Here is a 21,250-nt window from a genome sequence, read left to right on the forward strand (position 1 = left end):
CTGTGCCAGAGACTTAGACAGCAGGTGCTGGATGGGTGGGCCACAGAGGTGGTATGAGTTGCCTTTTCTGCCCCACTTGTCCAGAATAGTTCCAGAGAGGTCATCGCTGGTGCTGGAAGGGGTCCCGTCGCCTTCTCACGTCCCTGGGGCAGCTGCCGGGGGTTTTCCAGGGCACTGACTATCACAAGTCATGGCCTGAGCAGCTGGGTGCTCAAGACCTGTCGGAGGCCTGGGGAAGGGGCACAGTTCCTGAATCTCTGGAGTGTGGTGTGTGGTCTGGAATCTCCCCAGACCCCAGCTGTGCCCCAGGATAGGGGCTTGGGGTGCTGGTCCTGCTTCAACAAGCAAGTGTGCAACACCCTGGAATATTCTAGAATGCTAGTGCTGCAGGGCACTAGAAGTCCATCAGTCCAACCTGCTCATTTTTCAGAGGGGGATCTGAGGCCTAGAGAAGGCTAAGGATTCCTCCAAGGTCTCAGAGCGGGTCCAGTGCAGAATCAGGGCCCAATATTGGACACATGAGGACACTTGCCACAGACACGCCAACATGTGCATCACAGACATGGGGCCAGTCTGACCTTGGAGACTCATGTAGATTGAGTAAGACTGAAAATGCTACAGAAAAGACCCCTGGACTGTGGGGTCATAAGACATGGATATTGGCACTCTCTATAGAGGAGTCCTGGCATGGCACTGTAGGATAAACATTGTACTGCAAGGCCAATTTGAACTGTTGGGTTGGCAGTTCAAACTCACCAGCAGCTCCTTGTAAACCCTTTGCAGGGTCACTATGAGTTGGAACTGACTGGACGACACTTAACCACTACAAAAGCATGGAGGAGTGAAATCCTGGTGTGGCACTCTAGGATAAGCACTGGACAACTAACTACTAACCACAAAGTTGGCAGTTCAAACCCACCAGTCACTCCTTGGAAACCCTATACAGAGTCACAATGAGTCAGAACCGGCTCAACGACAGACAAAAATGGAGGAGTGTGCCCAGAGTGCCAAGTGCCGAAGCTACAGGCCAAGGTGTCCTGTACTTGGCCTAGTCCCAGCCCCAGCATTAATTAATAGCATTAAGCACAGATGGCCCAGACCAGCTTGGGCCTGGAGAAGGGAAGATGGTCTTTGTTGGGAGGTACCTTCTGGATGAGGCAACACTGTCCAAGTCCAGGCCCCAGCCCAACCAGGAGCCAGGGACACAGGTCCTTTCCCAGCTCTTGAGTGGCTAAAAGTGCGAGGAAAACTCCTCTAACAACTGATGCCTACAGGCTGCAGCTCCGTGTGGGCTGGCTGATTGAAGAGAAATCATTATTTACCACCTCATTAACCCCAAGAAGCTCTCTAGGGATTCAGGTCCCCCCACCTGTCGTCCAGAGAGACAATTTCAGATTGTGGGTTACCAAGCTCAACTTTCCCTTCTTACAGATGAGGAAACTGAGGTCTCAGGGGGATCCCTGGCTTAGTGTCATGTGACCTCCCCAGAGGCAGAGGGCTGGTCACAACTCCTGCAGTTCTCTTGCCACCTAAACCCCTGGGGTTGGGGTGCAATGTGTCAGGGGCAGACACCTTCCAGAAGAGGACAGTTAATGGGGCAGCCTGGCTGATGGGAAGCCAGTCCAGGAGGTGCTGGGAAGCAGAGGGGGAGCTTCAGGCAGGCAGGGTCCGGGTCAGCCCCTACAGGAAGCTGTCCTCCATCTCGGTCTGAGGCCCTGAGCAGCGTAAACCCAGCGGTGATTCCAGCTGGGGCTCTGGCTTGGGTTCTGGCTCGGGCTCAGGCTCTCTCAGGGGCTGGGGCTCTGGCTCTGGTTCCTCTTGGGGCTCCAGGGGACTGTCACAGGAGATAGTAGAGGAGGTGTTGACTTCATTCAGGGTGGAGCTAGAGGGAAAAGACAGATGAGTGAGGGGGCGGGTGCTGGGAGGGAAGCACAGTAAGACAACAGGAATATTAGTTAAGAACTTTCTATGTTCATAGACCTTGCACCATGTACCTTCCACACTTTAGCTCATTTAATCCTTGTAAAAAACCATGCAAGGTAGGTTCCACGAGGAATCCGATGAGCAAAGCTGAGTACTATTGACTGAATAAGCCTAGTGGGGCTACGTAATTGGAATTACACAGTGGGGATGCATCAGAACTGGGATTTTGAAGCAAGTTCAACTGGCTCCAAAGCTCCTTTCCTCCCAGACCAGAGTGCCCATGTCCTGCACTCCTGAAGCTATACATCACCTCACTGAGCCCTCACAACCACCCTGAAACAGAGGCCTTTGTACAGATTTTATTTCACAGATGTGGAAACGGAGCAGAGGGATGAAGCAACTTGTCTGTGAGGACAAGGCCAGCATTCACCCCTCAAGACCAGCTGTTTGAGTTCTGATTGAACTTTTCTTCACACTGTCAACTTGGAGTCTTGGAATGTGAGTTTTTAAAACAAGGCAGGGAGGGCTTTCAGGGGCTTTCTAAGTCCTGTGTGTTTCTCCTATGGAGAAACTGAAACTCACAGAGGAGATGATGCCTGCTCTGGTCTTACAACTGCTAGCGGTGGAGCGGAGCTCAAATCCAGTCTGGGACTTCAGCCACTGCACTGTGGAATAGAGCTTATTTTGGAGGTGGGTCTTATTCCCTCAAGGGGAGCCCTTCTCCCTAGCCAAAGGGAGATCCTGTCTGAACATCAAGTCCAGGCAATAGCTGGGCCTTCCTCCAAAGCCCTGCACACATTTTCCAGTCTGAATTCTGGCCTGAGCTCTCACTTCCTACAATCTCTGCTTCCTATAGTCTGGGCCCTTCAGGGACTGGTAAAGAAGGACAGACCATAGACCCCAGGGGTGGCCATGACTCCAGGATAACAACTGGAGTACAGGGGATGCTAAATAGGTTTTCTCCTTCCCTTGGGGAAGAATAGATGGCCTATGGAGCTCTTAAAAGAAACAACTACTTCACAAATTAGTCCCAGCCCATGCTTTCTCTCACCAGCCTGACCTGTCCACCTGAGGGCATGACAGCTCAGATGAGCAGGACTGAGTACAGACTCTAGAGAGCAGCCTACTTCTGAGGCAGGTCTGACAGCATGCAGACACCAGGCACGCTATGACGTTAGGCCTCTGACCTTGCAAGACTCGGGGAACCCTCCAATGCTCCCTCATCAGCAACCTCAGGTTTGGGATCCGGCAGTGGAATGATGTAGTCATTGTCACCCTCGTTGGGCTGCACAGCAGTATAGAGAACGGAGCTGGTGTCCAGGGTGGAGCGGAGGCCATGGAATCTAGGCAGACGGGCCTGGGACCGAAGGATGGCCGGGTGGGTGCTTCTCAGAAACTCCTCATCTACCTGCTGGTACTTCTGTTCCCACAGACAGAGAAACAGTGATGGTCAGAGCGAGAAACGCCTTTGGAGATTGTGTAAGAGTTAGCTCCTAGCCCCCTTCCTTCTCCCCTTATATCAATAGGGTAACTGGTACCCAGAGAAGGAACCCTGGTGGCACAGTGGTTAAAGGGTTAAGCTGCTAACTGCAAGGCCAGTGGTTCAAACCCACCAACTGGTGTGTGGGAAAGTGGTGCGGCCATGGGCGTCTGTAAAGATTTCCAGCCTCAGAAACCCCATGGGACAGTTCTACTCTGTCCAGTGAGGGTCGCCATGAGTCAGAATTGACTCCACGACAAGGGTGTGGTGTCCTGCGAGGTCATACGCTGAGCTGCTTGTACACCTGCTCACAAGACAAAGGGGGATAAGATCGCCCAGGGAAGGGGCAGTTAGCGGACCAGCACCTGAGACCCTAACACTCTTCTCCACTTCAGGGCAGACAGATGTGGGCTCTCATTTTGCCTAAAACTCTTCCAATGGGCCTCAGTTTCCCTCACTATGAAGGAGTGATGATGCCAGCAGGACATGGGGTGGCAGTGGGGGTAAAAGACAGATCAGGTTTGCCTGTGTCTGTGCCAAATGGGGTCTGCCTGCATTTCCTTCTTACTCTAATCCCTGCGGTAGGGCAGAGGCAGGCTTTAAGACCTCACTGGCTCCAACTGCCTTCTTCTCACCTACTGGAAAGTAGTTTGGCATGGTCGGCAGTTAAAGCTCACCAGCCGCTCCTTGGAAACCCTATACAGAGTCACTATGGGTCAGAACCAACTCAACGGCACTTAATAACAACACCTGTTGCAGGGTCCTAGTGATCAGGCTCCTAACGGTCATCTAGCTTGGGGTTGATCATACTTTATGAGCAGACCTAGGATATGGCATGGGTGCAAAGGCATATGGAAAAATGCTCAGTGGGTGCGGTTGTAGGCTCCCCTCATTGCTACAAACCAATCACACTGGTTTCATTTCAAAGAGCTGCAAACATAAATTCAAACTGTAACTTCAGCCCATCCTTTCCTAGTACCAGGAGGGAAACCGAGGCCCAGAGAGGACAAAGGAGGACTTACACCCAGCGTCTGACTTCTGGACTAGACTCTTCATTCCTCACCGCTAAAGATTTACAACCTCAGAAACCCTCTATAGGGTCGCTGTGAGTAGGAACCAACTCCATAGCACATTACCACCACCACCACCACCACCACCTTGCCTCAACATACCTTTTTGTAACCCTCACCCAGCAGTCTCTCAAGAAGCAGCACCAGCTGAGAGAAGGGGGGTCTGATCTCAAACTTCTCTTCCCAGCATTTCTGCATGATCTCATAGCTGAAGAGAGATAGCAGAGGGTGTTAGGGGTCTGGTGTGCAGGAATTGAAGGCTACCACCTCTCAGAACAAGTTGAGCAACACCAAAGGAGTGCGAGAGAAGTGGTATTTGTGTGTTTATCCTGTCATTACTCTATCTGGATACTCCCTTAGGCATCCCTCCCTTCACTCCCCTCCCATGGTTCCACCAGGGTTGATAACAGGTTGGCAAGTACATGACTCACGTTTGGCCAAAAGGTATTTTCAGGGATTGGCTTTGGATGGACATGTGATCCTAGCTGAACCAATGAAAGTCAGCTGTGGGATTTTTTTCAGGGACCATAGGAAAGAGGCACGGAGGTACAACCAAGGTAGTAATTTGGACAGTGTTGGCCTAAACATAAAGCCAGGACAGGGAAAGCAGAGCCCAGGGATCAAAAATAAGAATTCTGATAACATTTGAATACCTTGTTGTTGTTGTTAGGTGTCATAGAGTCAGTACCGACTCATAGTGACCCTATGTGCACCAGAACGAAACACTGCCCGGTCCTGGGCTAACCTCACAATTGTTACCACGCTTGAGCCCACTGATGCTGCCACTTTGCCAATCCATCTCACTGGGGGGTCTTCCTCTTTTTCTCTGACCCTCCACCTTACCAAACATGATATCCTTCTCCAGTGACTTTTCCCTCCTGACAATATGTTTGAATACTTAGATTCAGCTATACCTAGACTTTTCAGATCTCTGAGCCAACACATCTATCTTTGGTTTAACCTGGTTAGAGTTGGATATCTGTTGTTGGCAGCTCTCCCCTCCACCCACCTCCCCCCAAAAAAAAGTCCTTTTACATGCATGAGATTCCACTCACATCTCGTCTGAGGCATGGGCAGGCTGGGCCATGCGGTAACCTCGCTTGATGGCGTTGTAGAACTGCTCGTTCATGGGCAGCTCAGGATAAGGGGTGCCACCTGTAGCAGAGCAGAGCAGGTGGTTGGAAAAATGGCAGGAAGAAGCAAACCAGTCCTGGCATAAGGTGAGACCACAGTGACCATTAGAACTGGAACATGAGGATGTACTGGGTTGAATAGTGTCTCCTCAAAATTTCATGTCCACCTGGAATCTGCGAATAGGACTGTAAATAGGATATTTGCAGATATAATCAATTTAAATGAGGTCATACTGGAGTAGAATGGGCCCTAAATTCATTATGGCTTGTGTCCTAAGAGAGAAAGTTGGACACAGAAACTGACTGAGAGAAGACAGCCATGTGTGAAGCTGAAGTCAGAGACTGGAGTCCGGCTACCAAGAGCCAAGGAATGCCCAGGGCTAACAAGCTGGGAGAGGCAAAAGTCTTTGAGGAAATATGGCCCTGAAGGCACCTTGATTTTGGAATTCTAGCTTCCATAACAAAGAGATCTGGTAGCACAGTGGATTACAAGCTGAGCTAACCACAAGGTCAGTACTTCAAATCCATGGGAGACAGATGAGGCTTTCTGCTCTTGTAAAGATTTACAGCCTCAGAAACCCTATACAGGGTCGCTATGAGTCAGAACCACCACCACCAGCCTCCATCACACGGCTTCTGGTGGCACTGTAGGTTAAGCACTGGACTGCTAACTGAAAGGTCAGCAGTTCAAAACAACCTCGGGAGAAAAATGAGACTTTCTGCTCCCGTAAAGATTTACAGCCTCAGAATTCCTACCACAGGTTCCATAAGAGTCAGAATCAACTTGCTGACAGTGAGAAAGAGGAAGACAGAGCCTCCATTAACTGTGAGAGAATTGTTGTGTTGTTGTTAAGTGCCGTCGAGTCGGTTCCGACCCATAGCGACCCTGTACAGGGTTTCCGAGGGTGTAAATCTTTACAGGAGTAGAAAGCCTCATCTTTCTCCCGCGGAGCGGCTGATAGTTTCGAACCGCTGACCTTAAAATTCGCAGTCCGATTCGTAACCACTACGCTACCAGAACACCTGTCCGTTATTTTAAATCACATCGTTTGCAGCATTTGCTGACAGCCGTCTACAAAAACTAGTACGGTGAGCACCCTCGTGGGCCCTGAACCGAGACTGCAACTCTCCCCAGAATTAGAGAAGAACCGAACTAGGAGGGCATTTTGATTGTTATTGTTAGATGCCACTAAGTCGATTCCCACTCACAGTAATAAAGTATTATTACTGCCCTCGTGGGTTTTCTAAGCTGCAATCTTGACAAGAGCAGATGGTTAGGTCTTTCTTCCATGAATCTGCTGACTAGCGGCTGAGTGCTTAGCTATTGTGCTACCAGGGTCCCTTGGTGTTTTGAAACCACTATGCAAAGCCCTAAGTACTCAGATGAGTCAAGTCACTCACTGAGGCCACACCACAGTGAGAAACTGGGGGAGCTGGGACTTGAATCAGGAATCCCTGACCTCATCCCAGAACCCACAGCAGGCTGGAGGGAGGAGGTGGGAGTGGCCACAGGCAATGAGGACTAGGGAAGAAGGAAGCTCACCCAGAGTGAAGATCTCCCAGAGTAGAATTCCAAAGGACCACACGTCACTCAGGGTGGTGTAGAGACTGTTGAAGATGCTCTCGGGGGCCATCCACTTGAGAGGGAGGAAGGTCTGCAGGAGGTCAGGGGCAGGTGCTGAGTGCAAGGAGGTGCAGCCCTCCTTTCCCTTCACCAGGTGGGAGGAAAGGGCCTGGTGCTCCCAGCCCAATTCCTTCTTACACCCCAGTCCCTGTGAGGGCTCCATCTCTGCTGCACACTGCTCCCACACCCAGAGGAACAGGAAGTCGGGCAGTCCCTGCCCCTGGGAAAATACCCCAGAGTCTAAGGTTCCTCACAGAAGAGTATCCCTTCCTGACCTGTCCTCAAGAGAAGCCCTTAGGTGGGTGGGGAGGCATGCTAAGACCCTACTCAACTTGCATCCTATCTGCTTTAGATATCTGGGGGCCTTATGTGCCTTCATCTCTGGGATTTATTGTCCCCATCTGGAAAGTGGGGAGATGAGTGGGAAGCCAGGATGGCCACATTCTAGCCAAATCAATCCCAGCTACCACCTACGACCTACTCATGTATGTCTGGGCTCCTTCCTAGGCCACATCCGGCACACAGGGGCTGCCGACCCCCACCACCAGAACTCATTTGGCCAGCTCCCACCCACTCTTTACCATGACAAACAAATTTGAGCCCACCCACCCTCACCAAGCCTCAAGCATCTTTGCCTCCTTCCATTCCTTGTACCTCTAGATGGCTTCTCTGCCCTTCCCTCTACACACAGTCCATCCCAGCTAGGCAGGTCAGGACATGAGGCCAGTGCTGATGTTCCATTAACCCCACAAGGACAGTGTTCTATGGTTACATCCTATGGGGGCCAGGAGAGGTGCTCACGCTGCCTTTGGAGATGTAGTTTGAGTCCCGCATAATGTCACGAGCCAGGCCGAAGTCACAAATCTTGACCAGCTTGCCCTCACAGATCAGTACATTCCTGGCGGCCAGGTCTCGGTGGACACACTGGGTAGGGGGAAAGAAGCTGAGGCCTTGGGGGTAATTAGAGAAAAAGACCCAAAGACTTGGGGAAAATGCATCACAGTCTAGGTGTGAGAGGCTATCCAAGTGTGAGAGCACACACTGTTCTCCTGAACCAGAGGGGGCTTAGTTGTCCTATGGGACCCACCTCTCATCCCTAGCCCACCACCCTCCCTGGCCACACATACGTTCTTGGAGGCCAGGAACTCCATGCCATTGGCCACCTGGTAGCTGAAGCCCACGAGGTCCATGTAGCTAAGCACTGGGGACTCATTGATTAGAGTTGTCCGACAGGTCCTCTCAGGAGCTAGAGGAAAACAAAGAGTCACCTCTCATGGTCTACAGATCCCTGCCCTCTGGCCCAAGGAGGCTGAATGGTGGCTACAGCCACCAATTTCCTGGAAAGGAGAATGATTACTAAAATCTAATCAGAATCTTTCCTACTTGATCAGATGCCTCACTGGCCCAAAGAAAAAACTTGTGGCATTAGTTCTGGGGCCACTTTTGCTCTGCCTGCCAATTTCTCAGGGACCCTAGGTCAGCCAGGGGCTGCTCTAAGCACAGTACTCTTCCCCAAGGCTCCAGGCAGCAGGTTCTCTCCCCACCCCAGCTCTTTCCTCCTGTGGGCTGTACGCAGGTCTTTGCATTCAAGGGGTTCATAGTGGGGTTTCCTACACAGCAGCTTTGGACAGGAGGCTAGCCTCAGTTTCTGCATCTATGAAGTTGGCAGAATAGGCCTTCCTCCCAGGGCTATTAAAAGGCTGGGCAAGTGAAAGGCTTTGGAAGAAAGCCTCACTGCTCAGACATGAGGTGAGCTAGAACACTCTCCACCAACCAGAGGGGACGTAGTTGTCGTAAGGGCCCATGTAGTTGGAGGATTCGATGTCTGCATATTTAACGTCCCCTTTCATGTCCAGCATGGGCACGTAGTCCACCGACTCATCCTTGCTCATGTCCATGTAACCACCGTCACTCTGCCCGGTCAGGGACACGTGGCTGCCAGGGAGAGGAACACCATAAAGGGAGAGGCCACATAAAAGGTGCTCCCTTCTGTCCCCTGCTGTCCCTCTCTCACACCTGGTGTTGTAAGGCCCTGTCACGCTTGTGTTTCTTCTCAATCACTCACCCACCTTCCTGTAGTCAGTCACAACATTAGAAACGTGGATTGAACTCTGTCAACCCCATCTGGCTCCAAGCTGGGCAATGGACTGCCAAGATGACATCAGAACCAGAAAGCTCACACCCGAAGGAGATCACAGCACCCCAGGTCAAGTGTGAACACCGAGATGAGTGTGAACACCGTGCCTTTCTGTGACCTCTCCACACCACCCGGCCACGATGCCCCACAAGCACCCGGCCACAACCCAGTGCTGACATCAATGAGCTGCCCTGAGGCATCCACTCCCAAAGAGCTGCACCTCGGTCCACACACTTGCCTTGAAAAAAGATTGGAAAGAAAAAGACCAGACTGTAGGGAAAGGATGGGGTGAGTTTCACTGTCTTCTGTATGCTTTTCTGATCTTTTACTTAACTCTTCTATACACGCATATTGCTTTTGTAAGCAGCAAAAGAAATAAATGTTATGTGTGGAAAAGAAGAGGGAGATTGAGCTGGCTGAGAGGTGTGGGACTGGGGGCACTGGAGAGATGGGTGAGGGATGCAAGTGGGAGTGGGCACCTGACCCTCTTCCTACCACTGCCTTTGAGTCCCGTGCGCTCTGGAGTAGGTGTGGCTCAGGGAAGGTGTGAAGATTCAAAGAAGCCATGTCTGCAGAGAGCTCAGCACAGGCCCCGGCACACTGCTGCAGTGTGGTACGAGAGGCTGATCCCACCACTGCTATCTCTGTCCTTATTATTATTCTTCAGCCTGAAGTGGTCAACCTCCAGGTCTTAGCCTGGTTGTGCAACTCCAGGGTCCTCTCCCAGGCCCAGAGATTCAGGTGTCCCGGTACCTGGGCAAGGGAAGCCCGATGGGCAGGGCGTTGCTGTAGAGATCAGCGCTGGGCAGGTGCTTGTCAGAGCAGTGCTGCAGGAAGGTGTGCTTATTGCGGTGTAGATAGTCGACCAGGTCACCGTAACGGCAGTACTCAGTGATGATGTAGATGGGCCCTGTGGAGGGACAGGCTCAGGGATGGTCTCCAGGAAGCCTTGGACTACCATCAGAACCAGGAGACTAATAACAGGTTGGATGTGGTAGAGGCAGTTTGGTTTGATGGTGAGAGGTCTTGGCAGACTGCGGTTCTTTTCCTGCCTCTGTAACCATGAGCAAAGTATTTAGTCTCCTGAGCTTCACTTTTCCCATCTATTAAATGGGGCTAATAATACGCATCTCCTAGCATTGTGGAGTTTTGCTGTGGTGCTGTAAGATAAGCACTTGACTGCAAGGTCAGTTTGAAGCTCAAGGTTGGTGGTTCAAACTCACCTGATCCTCCTTGGAAACCCTATACTGGTTTGCTAGGAGTTGGAACCAACTCAACAGCACTTAACAACAACAAGGGTTGTTGTGAATATTAATGGGATAATGCCTTTGTCGGCTCAGCTCAGGGACTGGCACCTGGCAAACACACATTATGATTAGTATGAAATATCTTATTGCTATTCTTAGTGAAGTAAAGCTTATCTTGGAGTCCAATATATACGGCAGAGAAAAGCAATGGCTTATTCTTATCAGAGAGCTATTGTAATTCAAATGCAACACACTTTCTTCTCAAAGTTAACCAATGAGAGTTTGGAACTGTTGATGAAAACAAACATTTTGAAATGGGTGGTCATTTCAGAAACAGATTGTCCTAGGCATGACACATACTTCTGTATTTTGTTTTCATTGCATAATACTGAGGAAAATCCAAAATCACACAACAGATAGCCACAAGTGACAAGAACATGTTTTGCAGCCAGACTCAAAGTCTTGTAGTAACCAGCACAGCTGGAAGGAGCAGTTACAGTCACTGGTCTGAAAGAAAGTCATTCCAAAGTGAGTATCCAGGTGGTCCCCAGTGTGCTAACCCTGGGTCTCTACCTCATCTCAGTGTCATGGGGGCTGTTCCTGAGTGCAGTGTGGAAAATGCATTGTGATGGCAAAAGAAAAAAAAATGAGGGTAAATACAAATTCACTTGGACAAACGGGAAAACAAAAAAGAAAGAAAGAAAAGAAGGTAGCAAGGAAAGAGAGAAAAAAACAACACAGCAACTGAAATGTCTAATGATGGTGGAGCAACTATACTTACTTAGAAAAGAAAGTCTGAGGGACCCTTAGTGAATGAACTGTGAGAACCACTGGTACCGACCTTTGAGGTGTTGTGGTTTTACCAGCTTCTGTATTCCAGGCCCATCTGGGTCTGGGATCTGAGGGCTCAGGTTGGGACAGGATGAGCTGGAGTGTCCTGTTGTCCGTGGGACTGAGGAGGGGGTAGGGAGGGGCATTTGTCCAGAGTTCTCTGGGGGAATGGGACTCGGTACCTCCTTTGGTGCAGGCCCCTAGCAGGTTGACCACATTCAGGTGGGGTCCAAGGTGACTCATGATCTTCAGCTCCGACATGAGGGCTTGCTTCTCACTGCTGCGGGCTGTGGCTGAGGGGAGGGAATGCCTCAGGCAGGGGAGGGGAGTGGGGGGTAGCCCCTCACTTAAGGTCCATGGAAGCCCCACTGGAGTGTATTCTGGCTCTTCTACCCCATCCTATGTTGCTGTGAGACCCAGCTAGCCTAGGGTGATGAGGGGAGAGTGGGTGGGAGAGGCTAGGATGAGGAACCCTCTTTCTAGAACCAGAATCAGAACTGTGTGACTTCAGTGTGTGTGCCTATCTGGTACCCAGAATATCTGACATTAGGACTGCTGTGGGAGAGCCTGACTGAATGGGGAAGGCCAGGGAGGGCTGGGGACCCAGCACTCACATTTCAGCATCTTGACAGCCACCTTCATCGTGGACTGAGAATGGCTCAGGCCGTGTGCCGTGGCCTCCACCACTTGCCCAAAGGCCCCGGAACCCAGGGTGCGTCCTGGGATAGAGGCAATCTCTTAGCCCACAGCCTACTAGGAAGGTGCACCCCCTTCCCTTCCCAACCCATGGCTGGGAAAATCATGTGGCGAGGTCCACCCAGACATCCTTCAAACCACCCTGGACTTAAAATAATCTCCTATAAGCAGGCTCCTGAAACTACAATGCTTCCTAGTCTTTCCGGGTGTCTCATCTACATCTTGTCTGCTTTCTGCCCCATCTTTTTACATCCTGGAAGTCAGCTTCCCTCCTGAGACGAACACAGTTCCTTTGCAGCTCTTCGCCTCCCCAACTAGCTAATCATTGTCTGTCCTCAATTAATACTTCCTCTCTCACTGCATTTGAAGTTGAGGGTGCCATTCTCACTGAGGCACAGGATCCTAGAACCTTAAAGCTGGGTGGTCCCTTTCTTCCATCTCATCATACAGATGGGGAGATTGAGGCCCAGAGAAGGTAAGACATCAGCCCTAGTTCTCAAAGCTATTCATGACAAGGCTGGGACCCTCCTGACTTGAATCCCCAAACCACCACGTGAGTCTTCCCTGGCTGACCGAGCACGAGCTGGTCCCGAGGCAGCTCCCATGTGGAGTCGTAAGGCAACTGCATGGGGTCCACATAGATGTACTCATGTCCATCAGAGCTCACTGACTCAATCACCTTCCAGCGGATCTCATAACGTGGCTTCTGTGGACCCGAGATTGCACATAGATCATTAGGGGGAGCTCTGAGCTTTGAAGACCACTGAATCCAACCCCTTATTCATATGGGGCCAGAGAGGGGCAGAGGCATATCTGAAGTCAGGCAGCAAGTGGCAACACAGCCACGGCCTTCATAAACTCAAAGGGAACAGGCACCAAGGGTCCTTAGCTAGGAAGTGGCAGAGGGCCTACTTCATCAGAACCTCCTCTACAGCTGGGAGCAGAGGACAGTGACATGAGGCAAGGGGACTCTGCAGGAGGAGGGCCTCTCCTGGTGTTGGGTCTGAGTCATAGCAGGAATCTCAGAAAGATGTAGCCTTTCTGAGTGTTGAAATCATACGATGGGGGATCCTGGAACTGAAGTCTTAGGATGACAGCATCATGGGGTGTTACAGTAGTCATCCAAGAATTACAGAATGTGAAATCCCAGAATGTTGATATGACAGATTAAAAGGGTCAGAACGCATTTTAGTAGAATCATGAGAGTCTCTGTGAGGGCTGAAAGAATCCTGAAGCTCATATAGTTCACCTCAAGTTCCATGCCCTGTGGCTGCGATGAGCTGGATGAGCAGAACCAGGCCAGTATAGCCCAGGCTGCTGTGGGAAGGCAGCTGGAGCTCCCAGCATCACTCTACGCCAGTTCACATCTGTGCTCCCTATGGACCCAGACATGGTGGTTGTGTGGCATTTCTAACCATGCACATGGTGTGCCAATCTGCACCCTGGAGGAGTGAATGGGCTTACCTTCTGCCAGAGCATGATGAGGATGATGAAGGAGATGATGGTGAGGACCACTAGGGCCAGGATGGCTGAGATCACCACCACCTTGAAGGGCAACGCTGGAAGCAGAGACAAGAACAGGTGTAAGCAAACAGGGCACTTGGCACTGTCCACCTTGTCCTGCCTCATCTCAGACATTACAAATGCCTCTCTCCCATCTTGCTTAGAACAGAAACTCACCCCAAAACGGTCCACAATGTCAGACCCTCAACTCTACAGCCTCTCCTACAAATGCCCCCATGACTGCCCCCCCCCAGTTCAGATCTCTATAAGCCTCCATATCCCTTCTGCCCTTGATGGGGTCAGTAGAGCCTGTCTGCCACACCTTCATTCCCTGGAGCTCCCATTAGGCCATGGCATCCTAATTGCTGGGCTGTGGCTCACCTCTCCTCTGCACCATGCCCTCACAGGGTCTTCATGGCTAGGGAAAAGCACCGTGTTCCATGCCTGCTAATAGGCAAAGGAGTGGAGTGACTGGTCACTGACCCTGCAGTAAGCTTAGCCTCAGTGGACTGTGGATCTCAGACTGTAGAAGGAGCTTGGTTCCTCCCTGGTTTCACATGAGTTCCCAGGTGGGGTTAGGGCAGTACTGGCAGTAGCTCTGAAGTGCATCCCTCAGAGAACTGGGGTAACCAAATGGGGCTAACTCTGGGCCCCCCAAGTCTTATGTATCTTCCATCTCCAAAGTCTCCACCTCTCTGCTGCCCGAGTTCCTGTTCCTTCCCACTCCCTGAGCTGCTCCAGGCCAGCCTCCATCTGTCTCCTCTGCTCTGCCCCATCGGCCAACCACACATTCCTTCTTCTCTGTCCCCCACCTGCCCTTCTTTGAGCCTAGGGGATGCCTGTTCCTCCTCCTCAGGTCCCCAGATCAGCCTTTCTCTCCCAGGACCTGGGAAGTCCTGTTCTAGGCCCTTCATCCAGGCATCCCAACACTGGGGGGTTGATGCATGGACTCCCCTTCAGATAACACCTGAAAGCTTTACTTCTGCCTTTGGTCACAACTGGTCTGCAGTGTGAGCTGTCCCACACTGTTTGCCAGAGGCCCACTGACTCAGGGATACACATGCATATGTGGAATTATAAGTGAGGTCAACCCAAGCCAAAAAATCCCAAACCCACTGCCGTGGAGTTGATTCCAACTCATAGTCACTTTCCGAGACTGCTAATCTTTAAGCAAGCTGACAGTCACATCTTCTCCCGAAGAGGGGCTAGTGAGTTCAAATCACCAACTTTTTGGTTAGCAGCTGAGCACTTTAATCACTGTGCCACCAAAGCTCCAGAATTCTTTACAAGGCCTTCGAGGCTCTGCTTGATATGCTTTCTGACTCTAGCCCCATTTCTTGCAATTCCTCTCTTGTGCATCATTTCTCCACTTCCCTGTAAACACACACATACTCTATGCTCTAGCCAGACTGAGTTTCTTTCATTTCTCTGAGCCCACTTTACCTCTAAGGAGCCCTGTTGACACTGTGGCTTGGGCATTGGGCTGCTAACCAAAGTATCAGCAATTCAAATCCCCCACCTTTCTTGAGGGAGAAAGAGGAAGCAGTATGCTCCCACAAATATTTAGTCTACAAAATCCTACACAGAGTCCCAATGAGTCGGATAAACTCAGTGGTAGTGGGGATGGATTTTGCTTTGTTTGCCTTGCCTCTGGGTGTCTGACCAGGTTGCTCCCTCTGACTGGACCACCATTCCTCACCAGGATAACTCCTAGTTATCTTTAAGGTGATAGCTGGGAGTGTTCTTTTTTATAGGACATCTTCCTAAACTCCACAGTTGGGTATGAGCCACTTCTTCCTACCAATGTTGCCCCAAGTGCTGATCCCCAAAATGGGATTGCCTAGTTCCCTGTCTGTCTCTGGACTAGGTCTTTCCATCTCCTTATCTTCAGTGAAAAGTTGGATCCCTAGAACTATATATTAAATGAAGAAACAGATGAATAAACGAAGGGCATGCATACAGGTACATGGAAGCACAGAAAGGAGTAAGTAGATATGTGAGCATTGGGAGGCATTGTTCGTATGAGCAGGAAGTATGTAAGTATATGTATTTGCTAACAGACATGCATATGTGTATGGGACTTGTGTTTGAGCACTTTTACAGAAAGGTGTGCTACAATTATATGCTTACAGACAAGCAATGCACCCAGTTGCACACATGCATAGGGATTTTGAATGCATATATGAGGGAGCTTCATAGAGTTTTGGAAGACTTCTGGGGAAAGATGATGGAGTAAGTCGATGCTCTGAGTTCACCCTCTGCAACAAAGACATGGGAGACTGAGTGAAACAGATACCAATGGCGACTCCAGAATTCTGAGCCTCAGAGGATAGGACGGGGGCGTGTATTGAGCAGTGAGGGAAAGAAAAATGAGCAGATTGTCATCTGGTGTGGAGTGGCACAGCCATTTTGAGCTTTTGTGAGCAGTTATAAATACAGCAGCCTGCAGGTACAGGACACAGCTGGAGGTTGGCAGCAAGGGGAGCAGTTCTCCCTTGTTCTTGTGCCCACCTGGTAGCCAGGCATGTGACAAGTCTCCACCCTGACCAAGCCAGCAGTCAGTGGCACCCCATCATTCTTGCCTCTGCTCTGTCTGGGGTCAGGCACCAGGCATAACGCCCCTGCTTCTGGAAGCACATGAACCTACCCTGAACTATGCTACACAAACAGTGAACAGAAAGTCCAGTTCCCATTTCTAGTTTCTACCACATCCACCACAAAATAGATCGTGATTGCCTGAGAACACATCAGTATAAAATTAAATATAAATATGACACCATAATGTCTCAGAGGAAATAGACAATTTCAGCTTACACAAAGAAAAAAAGAACAACAACAACAACAACAACAACAAAAAAAAGCTGAAGAAAAGTCTAAGATCTATGCCTGGCACTATCAGGAGGAATAACTATGTATGATTGGAATTCCAGAACAGGAAAGACAAAAAAAAACCAAAAACAAAAACAGAAAATATTGTTCAAGAGATGTTGGAAGAAAACTTCCCTAACATTATGAAAGATGACAAGATAGTCATTCAAAAAGTTGAACAAGTTGACCAGCAGTGAGGCAAGACCTGGGGACTCCTGGGCCCAGAGTCAGTGACATAACCACAGAGGACTAGAGTGGATATAGGATAGGATGAATGTAAAGCTAATGTTCTCCCGTGTAAAATATCACATAATTCACAATAAAATATTAAAAAAAAAAAAAAAAAAGTTGAACAAACCCAAGCAGGTTAGATCCCAAAAGAAAATCACCAAGCTATATTGTAATCAAACTTTCTAAAAGAAAAAAGGAAAGAATCCTGAAAGATACTCAGGAAAAATTAGAAGTTACCTACAAAGGAGAACGACCCGACTCAACGGCATTTAACAACAACAACAACAAAGGAGAACAAATAAGACTAAGCTCTGATTTATTTGCAGAAACAATGCAGGCAAGAAGGCAATGTGAAAGAATATACAAAACTCTGAAAGAAAAAACTGCCAACCAAGAATCATACCCTGCAAAACTGTTCCTTAAATATGATGGTGAAATTCAAACATTTTCAGATAAACAGAAATTAAAGGAATTTGTAATAACCAAATAAACTTTACAAAAGGTACTAAAGGGAGTTCTTTGGACTGAGAACCAACAACAACAGACAATAACCTGAGATAACATACATGGTAACACCACCCAGAATTCAATACAGATATAGTAGTGTAGTGGTTACAAATTGGGCTGCTAACCTCAAGGTTAGCAGTTTGAAACTACTAGCTGTTCCGTGGGAAAAAGATGAGTCTTTCTGCTCCCCATAAAGATTTACAGCCTCAGAAACCCTACACAGGGTCACTATGAGTCGGAACAAACTCTAGGGCTCAAAACCACCACCACCAAAGCAAAACAAACCAACAGGACTGAAAATAGAGAACCAGTGATAACAATTTATAATGAAGACTACTACAAAGCAAAAAGGGGGGAAAAGTGTAGTTGCAGAAATTCCAAATAGCAAGGATATCAAATAGATTTCAAGATTAAACAGATTGTTTTAAACTGGTGAAGAAATTAATAAATTACAGGTTAACCTCAAAGAAAATTAATACACCTTCACATTAAAAGAAGGAAAAGAAAAATCATAAAGATTTAGTAAACACTAAAACACAGCAATTAAAAACTGACAAGAAAATGCACAAGCAAAATGTGCTCAGCATGGAAAATTATGTGGAGCAAAGAAACCAGCAGCACCACACATACACAGTAAAATGACAGCAATCAATTCATGCCTATTGATAATTACGCTGAATGTAAATGAGACAGAGAGTAGTAGAATGGATTAGAAAACAGAATGTTTTGATATGCTGTCTACAAGAGATAGACCTCACAAAGACAAAAATAGACTGAAAATTAGAGGATGGCAAAAAATATTTCAAGCTAACAGTAGGAATGACAATATTAACTTCTGATAAAATAGACTTTAAAGCAAAAAGCATCATAAGAGACAAAGAAAGATAGTATATCATGATTATAGGGTCAATTGAACAAGAGGACATAACCATAATAAGTGTCTATGCTCCCAATGAAAGAGCCTCAAAATGCCTAAACCAAACTCTAATGACATTGAAGAATGAAATAGAGAATTTCATAATAATAGTAGGAGATTTTAGTAAACCACTTTTGATGAGAGATAGAACAATTAGAAAGAAACTCAACAAAGGTACAGAAAAACTAAACAACACAATCAACCAACTTGACTTTATAGACTTATTCAAAGTACTCAACCCAAAAACAGTACAATATACATTCTTCTTCACAGGGAACATTCTCTAGAGCAGACCATATGTTAGGCCACAAAACAAACCTCAATACATTTTTAAACACTGAAATACTGCAAAACATCTTTTCAGATAAAAACGCTATAAAATCAGAAATCAACAACAAGAAGATCAAGGGAATAAAATCAAATATATGAAAATTGAATAACACCTTGCTTAAAAGCTACTGGGTAACACAACAAATAAAAAATGAAATTAATAAATTCCTTGAATCAAATGAGAATCAAAACACAACATGCCAAAACCTTTGGAACACTGCAAAAGCAGGCTTAGAGAACAATTCATAGCAATAAATGCACACATCAAAAAGAAGAGAGAACCAAAATCAACACATTAAGATAATATCTCAAACAATTAGAAAAAGAGCAGCAAAGTAAGCCTACTGCCACCAGAAGAAAAGAAAAATAATAATAAAGATTAGAGAAGAAATAAATGAAACTGAAAAACAATAGAAAGACTCAACAAGACAAGATGTTGGTTTGTTGAAAGGATTAATAAAATTGGCAAACCACTGGCAAATGTAACAGAAGAAAAGAAGGTGAAAACTCCAATAACATGAATAAGAAATGATATGCATGATGTTACAACAGAACCAACAGAAATAAAAAAGATAATAACACAATACTATGAAGAATTGTACTCCAATAAATTTGAAAATCTAGAAGAAATAGACACATTTGTAGCACAACACTACCTACCTAAGGAAACACAGATGGAAGCAGAACACTTGAACAGAGCTATAACAAAAGAAAAAATTCCCAGCCAAAAAAGTTCGGGTCCAGATGACTTTACTGGTGAATTCTACCAAACATTCAGGGAAGAGCTGATGCCAAATCTACTTAAACTATTCCAGAACATAGAAAAGGATGGAAAACTCCCGAATACATTTTATGGAACAAGGATAACCCTCACACCAAAACCAGGCAAAGACATCACTAAAAAAGAAAATTATAGACTAGTATCCCTCATGTGTCCTGGTGTGGCACTAAACTGCTAACCACAAGGTTGGTGGTTCACTAGCCACTCCTCAGAAACCCTATACAGGGTTGCTATGAGTCAGAACCAACTCAAAGGTACTTAACAACAACAACATTCCATTTGAACATACGAGCAAAAATTCTCAACAAAATCCTAGTCAATAGAATCCAACGATGTATCAAAAAATAATAATAATACATCATGACTAAGTGGGATTTGTACCAGGTATGAAAGGATGGTTGAAGATCTGAAAAACAATCAAATCAAACCACTGCATAAATAAAATAAAGGAAAAGAACCACATGATCATATCAATTAATGCAAAAGGCATTTGACAATATCCAACATCCATTTCTGTTAAAAACACTTAACAAAATAGGAATAGTAGGGAAATTCCTCAACATAATTAAGGACATATATACAAATCCAACAGCCAAAATTACTTTCAATAGAAAGAAACTGAAAGCAGTCTCTTTGTGAATGGGAACCAGGCAAGGATACCTTTAGCACCACTTCTATTCAAGATTGTGCTAGAAATCTAAGCCTGAGTCATAAGGCAAGAAAGAGAAGTTAAAAGCATCCAAATTGTCAAAGAAGTAAAGCAGATGTTATGATGTTCATCCCAAAGACTTGGCAAGAAAATTATTGGAACTCACTAAAAGATTCAACAAAGTAGCCAGGTACAAGATAAGCATAAAAACCAGTCAGACTCCTCTACACTAATAAAGAGAGCTCTGAAAAGGAAATCAGGAAAGCAATCCCATCATCCAAAGTATGAAATACTTATGAATAATTCTAACCAGAGAAACTAGGGACCTATACAAAGAAAACTACAAAACACTACTACAAGAAACCAAAAGAGACTTAGAAAAATGGGAAAATATACCATGTTCATGGACAGGAAGAATTAACATTGTGAAAATATCAACACTACTCAAAGTGATCTATAGATATAATGCAATCCAGATCCAGATTCCAACATTATTCTTCAAAGAGATGGAAAAATTGATTACTAACTTTTTATGGAAAGGAAAGAGACTCTAGATAAGCAAAGCATTACTAAAGAAAAAAGTAGAATGCTTCTAACTTCCTGATCTCTAAACCTACTACACAGTCACAGTAGTCAAAACAGTGTGATACTGGTACAATTAAAGAGACATAGATCAATGAAATAGAATTGATAACCCAGAAGTAAATCCATCCACATACAGTTAACTGATCTTTGACAAAGGGCCAAGATACATTAAATGGGGAAGATACAGTCTCTTCAACAAATGGTGCTGGCAAAACTGGAAATCCATGTGCAGAAAAATGAAACAAGACCCATATCTCACACTATATACAGAAACAAACTCAGTGTTGCTTAAAGATTTAAATGTAAAGCCTAGAACTATAAAGATGGTCAATGAAAAAAGAGGCTCTGATACATGGCTTAAATATCCTATTAAATATAAATAAAAAGCACACAAACAGCAGAAGACAGAATAGATGATTGGGATTTCCTAAAAATTAGACACTTATATGCATCAATGGAGTCCTGGTGTGATCCTGTAGAATAAAGCACTGGACCACACATTGGTGTGAATCACAAGCTCAGCAGTTCAAACCCACCAGCGCAAGTCCTTGGAAACCCTACACAGGGTCGTTATGAGTAGGAATCGACTCGATGACACTTAACAACAACATACATTAATGGTGCAGGACCAGGCAGTGTTTTGTTCTGTTGTGCTTAGGGTTGCTCTGAGTCAGTACCAACTTTATGACACCTAACAACAATATGCATCAAAAGGTTTCATCCAAAGAGTTTGAGTTTT

General features: G+C 46.9%; 1 protein-coding gene across 1 annotated transcript in view; it reads right to left on the reverse strand.

Moving 5' to 3' along the window:
- Window positions 1-1,335: 1,335 nt before the first annotated feature.
- Window positions 1,336-21,250, reverse strand: part of PDGFRB (platelet-derived growth factor receptor, beta polypeptide) — a 33,361-nt gene continuing 13,446 nt past the window's right edge. The window contains exons 10-22 of the mRNA XM_006863876.1: window positions 13,606-13,700; window positions 12,715-12,847; window positions 12,060-12,164; window positions 11,628-11,738; window positions 10,121-10,277; window positions 9,005-9,165; window positions 8,358-8,476; window positions 8,032-8,154; window positions 7,150-7,261; window positions 5,529-5,628; window positions 4,576-4,681; window positions 3,111-3,343; window positions 1,336-1,882 (exon numbers count right to left, since the gene is read on the reverse strand). Coding sequence (XP_006863938.1) covers window positions 1,681-1,882; window positions 3,111-3,343; window positions 4,576-4,681; window positions 5,529-5,628; window positions 7,150-7,261; window positions 8,032-8,154; window positions 8,358-8,476; window positions 9,005-9,165; window positions 10,121-10,277; window positions 11,628-11,738; window positions 12,060-12,164; window positions 12,715-12,847; window positions 13,606-13,700 — 1,757 coding nt within the window. The 3' untranslated portion in view covers window positions 1,336-1,680. The remainder of the gene's footprint in view (window positions 1,883-3,110; window positions 3,344-4,575; window positions 4,682-5,528; window positions 5,629-7,149; window positions 7,262-8,031; window positions 8,155-8,357; window positions 8,477-9,004; window positions 9,166-10,120; window positions 10,278-11,627; window positions 11,739-12,059; window positions 12,165-12,714; window positions 12,848-13,605; window positions 13,701-21,250) is intronic.

The sequence above is a fragment of the Chrysochloris asiatica genome, unplaced genomic scaffold, assembly GCF_000296735.1.
Source record: "Chrysochloris asiatica unplaced genomic scaffold, ChrAsi1.0 scaffold00057, whole genome shotgun sequence".
In the NCBI taxonomy this organism is placed as follows: Eukaryota; Metazoa; Chordata; class Mammalia; order Afrosoricida; family Chrysochloridae; genus Chrysochloris; species Chrysochloris asiatica.